Here is a 13185-nt window from a genome sequence, read left to right as displayed (position 1 = left end):
TTGTTGCACATCATTTTTATGATGCTAATTTTTGGATACAACAATATTATATTTTGTAGGAAAAAGATCATTGTAGGAAAGCATTGGATTCTTATCTTGCTGAATCTACAATAAGTGGAGTTGCTATGAATTCAGAGGAAATAAGCCATTTAGAAGAAATGAATATGGAATATAAAAATGCATTGGAAAAAGTAATTTTCCTTTAATTTCATTCTAAAATTGTTTATACTTTATTGATGCACATATATTTATTTGATATACAAGCATGAATTGTATGATAGATAAATTGTTACAAATATATTTATTTTAAAAATATTTTAAACAAACCTTTTACATTTTATGCAGTTGAAGAAATTTAATATTCTTCTGAAACATATCTGGATAGATTTTATACCTGAATTATGAATTATATGTGTCAGCAAACTTTATTCTTTAAACTTAATCAACTTGTCTGTTCAAAACAGACGTTAAATTCCTTCCTAAACACCTTCAAAACAGATGTTAAAAACTTTTCCCTGTAATCCTGGTACTTTCACGGCATAAACAAATTTTTTTTCCTTATAAGATAATTGTGCATTATTAATCCTTACAAATATAATACTGCTGTATATTTAGTTATTATTATAATTAAAGATTAAATTAGGGTGTCTAGGTAATTTTGATTTCATTCAAGGAACATTAATGTACATTTTTAACTTTCTATTCCTTATCCAAAATTTAATTCAGGATTCTGAATTTTTTACAAGAGCTTAGCTGAAAACACCAACATTATTTAAATGCAAACACTTTTAGGAAATATCAGAATAAACTGTTATAATTTAATTTTTTAATGCTGAAATTTTTTATACTATGACATCTGGAGTGCTTGATAAAAGTCTTAATCATGTTAATGACTTGAAACAACTTTTAATCGGCAGTCAAATGTGATCTTTTTAATATCATACTAGCCCATTGAAAATGAAAAATGGAAAGTATTTTTTAAATTGAAAAAACTTTATTTTTTGGATTTCGATAAAAAATATTTTATTTTGATGTAAAAAGAGAGAACGAAAAATAAACTAAAATATCCACCAATATTCAAGTGCTAGCATGAATTTAAACAACAAAATATGAAATCTTATTAAACAAAATATTTGTGTTTGCAGATGATTCTAATTTAGAAAATGGGTATATTTTCAGTATTGAGAGGGATATAATTATACTTGTATAAAAAAAAAAAACATGTAAAGATTACGCATTTTTCTTCCTAGAAGTTCATTGCGTAAATGCCAATTTTCGAAAAATATAGTTACATTGTTTTACCCCGATTTTACGTTATCCCACCTCGTGTGTTTTTTAATACTAGTTCAATGGAAAAACGTAAAATTGTGGTTCCGCTGTGGTTTACAATGAGTAATCTGCCTTTTAACTTTTTTTAAGGTTGAAAAGGAAGTTGATATTTTAACTGAGAAATTGAAGCAATTGAGTGATTCTCATGGACCTGATGATCATGCTATTGAATTAAGAAAATTAAAGTAATTTTTTATATTCCTTTTTTTTTTAATTTCTGTTTAAATTATTCATGTATTAAAAGTTTTATCTTTCAATTCACTGTTAATATTGTTGTGTAATTTTTTGTATAAGTAAATTATTACTAAATATTTAGTCTGAAAGTATTTTAAAATGTTGATAAATCAATTTTCAATTTAGCATAGCATCCTCTCTCAGGAAATTAACTAAAAGTGAAAAGTCTCCAAAAACCAAAGCTAATCTTTTTGAACACTGCCTATTCTACAATATAGATTGTGACTCCACAACGTCCCTTAATAACCTCTTAAGTCCACTTTAAAGATAATTAAATTTACAGTCAATTCACTTTTGGTTAGTTTAGGTTGCCGGACATAGTCCCTTTTAGAAATGCAGTATCAGTTAATATATAAATCAAGATTTATTATTAACTGATACTGCATTTATCATATTTCAGTGCCCATTTATTATATTTTAAATATTGAGTCTATAAGTAGTATTATAAAATATACAGTCATATTTTCATGCACTCTTTTTAATTTCGATAACTTAAAACAGGTTATCAATATAAAAGATAATTTGACATAGCTGGTAGCATGTTAAATTACAAATTGAAATTAAAAGAAGAAAAATTATTATCATCCTGATTTGTTATTGGCACAACCCACAGCTTTTTCAAAATGTTTTACTAAATGTGTTTCATTAATTTATTCATGTTCCTACTTTTTAAACTTTGCTGGCACCAAATACATACAAAATATTCAGAAGGGTGAATTTTAACAAAAATCTTATTCTGGAGAACTAGGCTTTTAAAAAAATCAAATGTTTGTCATGGAATAGTAAGTAATTTTTTGTTGATGGGTTTCACCATATTATCAGGTATAATGCTGAGCTTTGAAATATAGTTTTATCTTTTCATCTTTTTTATCAAAAAGAATGTACTTTTTAATATATTTAATCTATTTAATTAAATTTTAATCTTATTAGAGTATAATCATAATCATATTATTATCCGATATAGCTAATTTAAAAATGAAGTTTTTATTGCAATCTGAAATAAATATTTAATGAAATGAATTGATTAAGAACAATTTGGGTTAAAAGAATATCTAAAAATAAATTGCCACTATTTTCCACTATACAGGATAAGAATTTATTTTGTTTTATTTATTTAATTATTTTTAATTTTGTTTCTGACTTTTGCTTTCTTAAAATTTCCTTTTTTAGAGAAGAAAATGTTTCTCTAAAATCTCAAATTGTAGAGCTACAAAAAGATGCCCAAATTAGAACCATAAAGCAGCAAGAAATGGTAAATATTCACTTAACTGTTTTGAAGATTATTTGTGTGATTATTACTGTAAAATAGTGTGTATTAAAACAAAACAATGAAGATAAAATAAACACTAATTCTATTTTTATCCTCATTTGTTATTGCTTATTAAAATTATTGTCATGTTAATTGCACTGTTTTGATTGCATTTCAAAGTGTTTTTAATTTATTTACTAAATTTTGTATTCAGGATTTTTTTTAAAAATGATATAACTAACTTATCACATGAATTGTGTCATTTATAAGTTGATAAATTGCGATACCATTTTTATCAAAAATTTAAATACATTTTAAAAACATTTTACAAAGGTGTGGATAATTTCTAAATTTTCTTTTGTTGTATTTCATTTAAAAGATTATGTAGCTGACTAAATCATAGATTTCTATAGGTAGGTAACTTAATGATAAATTTAAAATAGTAAGAATATTCATTTTATTTTTTGCTGTAATCCATCTATCTGCTGTATTTTCTATCTTAACTTTATACACAGTGGTCTTCATATTGCACATTTGGGTATAATGCACATTTTTCATGCATTTAGAAATAATAAAGGTGGGATGCAATAAAATAAAAATAAATACTATGTTTCCAGAAAAGAGAATATCAAATAGGAAAAAAAATTTTTTTTCCACAGAATTCAAAATTTCTTTTTAATGCTAATATTAGGATTAGTATTTTCAACAAAATCATTGCAATTTTAGAAGCTCCTCCTTGTCTTATGACATCTGAACAATAGTTTGCTGTGTTTTAAGGATAACTATGAAGATGAACTATGAAAAAAACTTCATTTTTTTATCCAAAAAAAAAGTGATTGTTGCTCTTCTAAAAATTGTAAGTAAAAAAGAAGTAAGGTGAAGGTAAAAAAGAATATGTAACTTTGTTTTTATCACCAAATTTTTGCTATAATATACATGTGCATCATTTATTCATTTATTATGTTTTTAAAATGATCTTTGTTACATTGCATTTGTATAAATTACAATTTTTCTTGCCTCCCAGTAATTATGATATTATTAGGTGTTTTGTTTATCAGAAACCTTCCTCTGTTCATGTGTGTTTTTGTTTAAAATTTTTTTTTAAACTTAAACTTAAATTGAAATAGTATTTTTCAAAGCATTCTCAATCTTTAAACATGTGGAGCACTAAATGTAATTTAACAGTCAAGATAAAAAAAAATATTTTTAGGTGAAAACTGATACTAGTAGTGCCTCTAGGATTCTACATATGCGCTTCAATCCACTAGATGATGCAAACCAAAGACATTTTCAGATATTTCAAAAATTGAAAGAAGAAAATGATGTACTGAGAAAAAGAGTTCAAGTCCTGGAAGAAGAAGGCTCTGCAGCAGGAGATGTTACAATGAAGGTTAAGCAAAAATTAGAAACAGAGGGAGCAGATTCTACTCTACAAAGTAAGTTTTACTTTGAAAGGATTTTGTATGAATATTGCAGATGTTACCATAGTTTTTTAAAGAAGTTATTTTTGCAGTCTTACAAGATTTTTATCCAATAAATGCTAACAGCTACCATTTTTTTTCTTAATCTGTAACAGAATTATTCACATTTAATGGAATTTAAAATTTTTATCATATGTGAATTTTTTTTCATAGTTTCACTAAAAAAAGTTTTTATCAATACAAAAAAAATGTATTTAAATTATATGTTGAAAAAACTCATTTTACTCCAAATTTTTTATATTTCTGTTATTTTCTTTATTTATACGACTCATTCTACATTTTATGCTCATCATTTTTTATGCATTTTAAATTTTTTATTTAAATTATTATCCCAAACCTTTTGATAATAATATGATATGCAACTTATGTTATGAAATGAGAGTATGATGTGCCACAATATGTGATGAAAATATGAACTGCTTGTGATTTCCTTGAAAAAATATATAGGGGAGAGTCGAGTAGCCCCGCTCACTTAAGGAGTATTGCTTATATTTCTGTATAATACTGAGTAATAATCAACATTTTTGTATGTTTCTATTGTTTTTTCATCTAATTAAATAATGCAAAAAGAATAAAGCAAAAAAAGAATAGTTAAACTTAAAAAAATAGAAATTTAAAAAAACATATTTTTCAGCTCTTTTCAAAATGTGTCGGGTAGCCCCGCCCTGTTACAAAAATTGTGTTTATTTGGCTATTTTTTCAGGTGTAAATGAGAATTACCAATGTATTGACAATAGATAAACCTCATTTATCATTTTTATCACAAAATTATTTTATTTATTACATATTTATATACTTTTAGTGAATTCTATCATTTAATAACAACAAATGTCATACTTTTTATCATTATTAATGTATATTAATATATTATAATATTAATATATATTTATATTAAATATTTAACGAAAATAATTTAATTTAAGTAACAATAATTAATAACAATAGTTGTTTTTCAATATAAACTTATTTGGTTGATCTCTTCTTATAAACTTAATATAAAATACTTCTTATAAAATTGCAATTCACTTTGTATTTTGATTGCATTCAAATGCTTCTCTAGATTGATTCGTTCACAAATAAGTGAAAATAAATAAGTAAGCAAATAGCTTATCATAATATTTATGATTTCTTGATATTAAATTTAATTTGGATATATCAATTACATTTTAAAAATATTTAATTTTTCATACTTAAATATATAAATTTATGTTTCATATAATATTAAAACATATATTTGTTGTTAAAAATGCATATAACATTCAAATTTGAAGCAATAAAATAATAATCTTTGCAACCGTACATTTGTCGACGAAATAAAGTTGGGCGGTGATACCCGACATTCATGTGAGCGGGGCTACCCGAAATCCAATTTTTTTGTAAATTTGTAATTACTCGAACAATTTTTTACATACAAACTTCTTTCTTTGTGCAAATTAAACTTAAGACTGCATACTTTAATGCTGTATGTATAGAAAAAATTATTTTTTTAGTATTAAAATGAAGTTTAATCGAAACATTGAACCAATTTTTCTTAATTTCATGACTACTGTATTACAACATATTTTCAAAACTATTGTTTACCATGTTACCAGCTGCATAAATACTTGAAACTTTGAAAATAATCTTTTTTTAATATAACAATTAATGTCCGATTGCCCATTGACTTGAAAAAATATTCTATGCATATGAAATTGACAGTGGGCGGGGCTACCCGACTCTCCCCTAAGCTTATATTATTGCTTCGTATATACATTACATAAAGGAAATATGGCAATTACTTAAGAATAACAGATTTCTTTGTTTGCAAATTTTTAACTGTATATATTTTATCCCTAAAAATTTATTTCAAATTATGCTTAATTTTGTTATCAATTTATGTGAATTAAATCATTAATGAAAACTTATTTCATTTACTGTATTTGTAAAAGCGTTGGATGCTTGATAATACAAAATTTCAATCTTTTATTGTGATCCATTTCTTTATAATTTAGCCTGTTCTATTAATAATTTTAGTAAAGAAACTGCTATTTAAATCTAATACTTTGAGTGAGAAATGATAGATAATTGAGTTTTATCTTCATACTTTAAATGAAATTTACTAGCATATAATTATGTTATTTATATACTCTGTGTGTTATGATATAATTAATATTTTATGTAGTTATGTATAGTTAATATTTTTACAGGATATCTAAGCTACATTATTTATTATTAATAATTATGTAACTTATATATCCTGTATGTTGTGATACGGTTAATGTTTCTGCTCTTAGGTTAAGTCAGATACTTAGTCTTCTTATTATTTTAAGTTTTATGATCTTTCTCTATTGTATCTAAGTAACCATAGAGCTAAATAGTAATTTGATTAATAATTAGTTTCATATTATATTGTTTCTATCTATTTTTAAAATATGTGCCCTAGCAATATTAAAATAAAATAATTAATGTATGTTTAACTTCCAACAGATAGGGTAAAGTTCTTTTAAGTTTTGGTAATTACTTAAGTAACTGATTGGCAAAAGTAATAAATAAAATAAGGCATGTTTCTCAGCGAATGAAGAAGAATTTAAATTTTTGCCATGGAAAAATAATAAGGTAAACTTTTAATTATAAATATTTATAAATCAGCTATATTTTAATTGCAAGGAAATGTAGTGTAAAAAATTAATTAATTGGTATAAATATTCTGATTTAAGTTACTATCAATATTATGATTAAAGTGTACTTCACAAAAAGTTGTATGAACTATTAAATATTTATTTTACTTTTATTCCCGTGTTTTATTTGAATCATTATGACAATTTTTATTTGAATTGGGATCCATGCATGAATGATTAGAGACAAATTAGTGTGCACAAGACTGATGTAGTTCAGGACAATTAGTATACATAATGTTTGTCAGTCTTAGATGAACTTCCCAAATGCACAATCTTACCCTTTTTAATATATTTAACTTTAACATAATATCAAGCTTCTTTATTTTCGAAATATTTTTACATTTTTATTTCCAAATTAGATAATAGGAGGGAGTTTTTTGGATATGAAATTTTTTAGTTCAATCTGAAATTGTTAACATTATCTGAGAAACATTTTAACTTTGTATTATATTCAGATTTTGGGAAATACTGTATCAAAATTTTCCTGTAATGCATTTTTTCCCTTTGATGAACATAAGGAAATTAATTGCAGAAAAACTACTAGCTTAAGGTTTTTTTTTAAAAAAATTAAATAAAACAGAGCTTAGAGGGTGAAGATCTTAGTCTTGTTACAAATAAATTTTTAAAAAAATTGTTTTCTAAAGTTAAAATATTTAAGTTAAAACTGGTAATAGAAGGGTAGTAAAAGTTAAAATCATCTAAGTCCACTATTTAGTTTTAGAGAATTTCATCAAGTATGTCATAGATAATAGTAATCTATTGTTATTGTACAAAATAAAGAAAATAAAAAAAAACATATATTTGAACTAGCTTATAAGGGCTGTGAAGGGATTGTAATATTTGCTAATTACAATCGAATGAAATCGTAAAAAAAGGATAAAAGTTCATGGATAATTGCTAAGTTATAAATATGGTATTTACTTTATCTTTTATTTTTGTTCAGTGTAAAAGAAGTTAGTTTACTTACTTTGGCCTGTCTTTTTGCTGTGTTATTGTTCTTCGGATAGGACTTGTGGTCTGTAAAAAATCATCAACATCAAAAAGGAATTTTTCTAAGAAGGGATTAGCTAAGCTGAAGAGGTGAAATTAAGTAGAAATCATATGAATTACAATAATAGGGGTTTACTTGTTAAAAGCTAACTATACTCCAATAGACATAGCATTGTACCAAACAAGCATTTCTGATTTCTTTGGTAAATCTTGCTTCATTATAAGAGAGTTCAACTGTGTAACACAAAATGATTGCATGGAAATAATGGAATACTACGATTGTTTTTTTCTTCTGAAATTGGTAATTTGTGTCGTTTTTAGCTCTAAGGGAACAGCTACAAGCAGCTGAAAGACAGCGTCGATACATTCTAGATAATGCTCGTATCAAAGCTACTGAATTCAGGGAAGCTGTTTATCAGTTAACTGGTTATCGTATTGATGTCCCAACATCAGAGACTTTTAAGTTGTCTCATGTCTATGCCAACTCCAGAGATGATTATTTACTTTTCAAGGTATTATATAATATTTTTTTTTATCAACCCTTTATTTTCTCTTATTAATAATCCCTCATTTGAGTTTGCCTTGTATTTTTCTTAAATACAACTCCCACTATCCCAAGGCATTTTTTTTTCCTCATCAGTCTTTAGTTAATAGCTCTGAGTGATTTCATTACCTTGAATATGTAGTATTGTTTAAATTTGAATCAGTAGAGGCAAATTCATCTCTTCTGTTATTTAACTCTGTATTTTTTGCACTAATTATTATCGTCATAATTAATAATCATACACATGCATGATATTTTTATAACAACATTATTTTCCTTGTGTTTGTGTAGAAATATTTAATCTTTCAAAATTGTCAAAATTCATTTAAGACTATAATTAAGACTTTTAGTTTTGATCTCCTTATTGACTGTCTGTGATGAAATCAGAAATATAAAAAACTTTAATCTAGTAGAGCATATAAATGACGCGACCGAGCTTGGGCATGCACAGTGGGCAAACAAGAACATTTAATTAAAGGAAGGAAGGGGGGGGGATAAGCATTAAATTCACACAAATATCTTATTGAAATATATTTCATGATGTTAATATTGAAGGCATCCTGTTGATTGATGCTAAATATTGAAAATGATAATATTTTGTTTGATTGAGAATATCTGTGTAATATTTATTGTAGTGTTGAATGTTAATAGAGAATAATATTTTTATTTTAATATTATAAAACTATGTATTAAAATTCAACACTGAAAATTTATTTTCAATAACCAGCACTGTATTTTAGTTTTATGACCTGGTAAAAAGTCTTGTCTAACCTGTTTCGAAATGCTTTTCCATACCTTAATCCCTTAACTGCCGCGGGCATATATGTACATCTCGGTCAGACGATGCGTTAACTTCCGCAGGCGTATCTATACGCTTTCCCGAAATATGATGCTTTGCATTGCGCTGCTATAAATAGAACTACATCCCCGACTTCTAAATTCAGTAAAATGACCTTGAAAGTGTTTGCAATGAATGTATTACCAATTTCGGAGGAGGGGAAATGGGAAAGGGATGTGTTAGAAAAGTGATATCATCGTATTTATTGCTTGTGTTTTTCTATTTGAGTAAGGTCAGGTTTATTCTTCTTTCACTTTCGTTTCCCCCTGTATATTCGTTGTGAATCCGCAATCAGTGCAATGAATGTGATGTTGTTTTATGTGTCCAACCATGTTTCAGGATTTATCATACAACAGCCAAGTTTTAAAATTTTTTATATTGTATTTTTATTCTTTAAGTTTTGTATTTTCTATTTTTCCTTTTTCTTCTCTTGTGAAAGTAAACTTTTTAAATTGCAAAGCGTGCATCTTTTCCCCCCACCAAAACATCGCGTTACAAAGCGCACTTGAGCGAAAAACGGTGGCACTCGGGAGTGAATCACGTAAATTTTACTCGGCAGGTAAGAGGTTAAGTCAATAAATTTTTTGGGTTAGTGCTCAATGTACTGTTTGTCTAAGATAGGTACTCTGACCGCCACTAAGTCTGCGGCAGTCTGGTGCTATGAACACAAGAAGAGGGCATTTTAGAGAGGGTGGCTTCGCTGAAGAGGTCTCCTTTTCTTTCGCCGAAACCAGTCCTAAAGAGGGACCTCACATCCTACTTGAAATAATCATGCCTCGTTACCATAGTCACTGCCACAGCTCCAGACGAATGTCTGGCAGAGTACCTATCGTAGACAAACAGTATGCTGTTGATTGAGTTTGAAGATTCAAAATGAGAATATTTCTCTTACGATCTATGAAATTAAATATTGAAAATTTATTTTTTATGACTGGCACTGTGTTTTAGTATTATGGGTAATAAGATTTGACGAACTGGTTTCAAAATGTTGTTTCAAGCCTTAAAATTGAATATTTTTTTAGGTTAATGCTCAAGGTATCTTGTTGATTGAAACTGAGTATTCAAAGCAGCTGACAGAACAAATGCAATTATATCTTCATAAATTTGACAGCTTTCCTGCATTTTTAGCTAATCTCACAATGGAGTTGTTTAACCAACAGACTTTTATGTTGGAGCAGTGAAATATTGTTCAAATGCATGTTTGAAAAAGTTATCATATTTTGCATAATCAAATTATGGATATTTTTACTAAATGTATTTTCTTATAATAAACTTGTACATAAATAAATTTTTGTGTTTTATTTTTATCCATTTTCTTAGTGTGTAAAAAAATAGTGTTCTCTTTTAAATATCCATGCAATAATATTGTATTCTACAAGTTATATAAAATTAAATTATCAAGTTATATACAACAAATAAATTCTTTAATATTTAGTTTAAAACTATTTTTTTATTATTGCAAAAAAGCATAATCAGTATCAATTGAGATAGAAAACATCATTGTAATGAGTAATTCAGCTAAAATTACAAAGAAGTTTTTTATGCCATTTATTTATAGTTTTATAAATGCTAAGGAATATAGATTTTCTAGGTGTGGTATAAAATAATTTGAGCATTTAATTATACGTTTTTACATTTTTTCAAACCTCATGATTAAAAATGACAAGTAATGTTTTTTTATTTTCTAAAAAAGATCAAAATCAATGTGGAAACACTAAAAAATAATTCATATCAATAACAAATCCTGAAATACGAAATCCTCTTTTTTTCTACTATTTCGGACTAAGAAGTTCTTGCAATTATTTATACAGAATCAGAAAGGAAATAATTTGTATGAAGGAGCTACTCAAAGGGAAATAACAAATATACTATAAATTTTAAAAATAAACTCTTTTTACAGAGGTTTTATATAATTTTACATACAGTATCAGATGAAAAGGTAAAAAAGACCTATGTAATAATATAAATTAAATATTAACAATTTTTAAATAAATCTATGTAGTTTTAGTAGTTATTCATAAAGTTGTGGCAGATGACCATACAGGAATTATTCTTATTTTATATGAGATTAAATGTTAGGAGGAAAACAACTGGCTTAAAGGATCTGATAAAAAAAAAAAAAATTTGTACGATAAGTTTGATTTTTATTTATTCTAATTACTATTTTAACAAAACATAATTATTCTTCACTGTTAGACCAATGAGATTATTTAAACAAAATTCATCAAACTAAATGATAAAATATATAGCAATTTCTTGATAATTTTTTTTTCAAGAATCACATAAAAATATTAATTTTAATATATCACATTTTAATAAGGGGAATTAAGGGATAAATAATAAATTAAATGTATTTTGCGTGAAAATATTCTTTTATTTAATAAGTTTTGTTATTATTATAACTGTGAACATTTTCTTTTATTTAATCAAATAATTTTGAAATTACTGCCAAACACTTTATTACAATATTATAAGTTTTAAACTATCTCCGTTTTGAGCAAACTATTGGCATTAAGGAAGAACAACCTAGTAGAAATCGGTAAAGAAAGAAAGATTTCACAATGAATTTTGCAATAATAGTGAGAAACTTAGCTAATTAATAATTTTTTTTTATATTATTGTACTGTGAGCCAAAAAAAATAAAAATAAAAAACGAACCACCGTGAATAACTTTTAATCTAATGATCGACCTAAAATATGTTAATTAGTGCAAGCGATGTTTTAAACAACGAAATCAGACACAAAAACGTACTTTATCTGAATAAACATACCTTTTTTTTCGGATTTGGATTTATGACTCCCAAAATATTAGTGGCAGGGTTGGGTTTTTGCCGTCAAAAACTGGTTTTTGACATGACAGTGGTAAAAACCGTGTTTTTACCGGTAAAAACCGTCAAAAAACTACTGTTTTCTTTAATTAATTTCATATAGCGGACAATATATTATTTTCACTTAATTGCCTTTGTAAATGATTGCTATTGATTTTGCAACTATATACACGTATTCTTATAGAAGGATATTCATTCATACAGAAATATTGTAACAACATACTTATTGAAAATAGTGATACTTAACTTTAATCATTATAGCTTGATTTGCAAAGGATTCAAAATTTTGCACTTCTTAAATGTTAGAAATAAACAAACAAACAAAAATACTTGGAACTATTAATAAATTCAAGAACTAAAAAAAGAATTTAAAATTTGGCATTTCTTAAATATTAGAAATAAACTAAACAAAACTTTCAAAACTTGTAACTACTAACAAACTCAGGTCAAGTCAATGTCAAGTCAGGAATGACTTGACATTCTTCAGTAATGTAATATGTCAAACAAAATGATGCTTGGAAATGTTGAAAATTTTGTTTAGTATACTAATATTTTACTTCAAATAGTATGATTTTATATAATCATGTTGGGAAAATGCAAAAATCTGTTCTTAAATATCTTTTAACAACTTTTTTTCTAATTTTATTGCCCAAAAATTAATTAATTTTAAATCATAAGCAGTTAAACTCAAATTAAAACACAGTTTTATCAAAACTATGGGTTTTTGACAGAGGGTTTTTTGACATGACGGTAAAAACCAGCGTATAAACCGGTAAAAACCGTCATGTGTCAAAAACTTGCCAACCCTGATTAGTGGTATTAAAGAAGTCGTATATTTAAAATGCGATTTCTTAGGAACTATTCGACCAATTTCGCTCACATTTGTATTTTGCCATTTAAAATTACATACTTTAAAATGATGTAAAAAATGTAAACCTTACAATTAAAAGTTTTAGCAATTATTATTATATAAAATAATAAATATTTACTGAAATTTATTTCTTGTATGGAATTACCTCGCTAAACGAATTTTAT

General features: G+C 25.9%; 1 protein-coding gene across 1 annotated transcript in view; it reads left to right on the top strand.

Moving 5' to 3' along the window:
- LOC107450844 (mitotic spindle assembly checkpoint protein MAD1) overlaps positions 1-10610 on the top strand; it is a 28059-nt gene extending 17449 nt beyond the window's left edge. The window contains exons 11-16 of the mRNA XM_016066757.4: positions 60-191; positions 1420-1514; positions 2734-2815; positions 4023-4248; positions 8262-8452; positions 10345-10610. Of these exons, the coding sequence (XP_015922243.1) occupies positions 60-191; positions 1420-1514; positions 2734-2815; positions 4023-4248; positions 8262-8452; positions 10345-10503 (885 nt within the window). The 3' untranslated portion in view covers positions 10504-10610. The remainder of the gene's footprint in view (positions 1-59; positions 192-1419; positions 1515-2733; positions 2816-4022; positions 4249-8261; positions 8453-10344) is intronic.
- The last annotated feature ends 2575 nt before the right edge of the window (positions 10611-13185 follow it).

This window comes from Parasteatoda tepidariorum, chromosome 4 (genome assembly GCF_982258835.1).
Source record: "Parasteatoda tepidariorum strain Cologne lab strain chromosome 4, Ptep-v5.0, whole genome shotgun sequence".
Classification (NCBI taxonomy): domain Eukaryota; kingdom Metazoa; phylum Arthropoda; class Arachnida; order Araneae; family Theridiidae; genus Parasteatoda; species Parasteatoda tepidariorum.
This window is presented reverse-complemented; position numbering and strand designations above follow the sequence as displayed.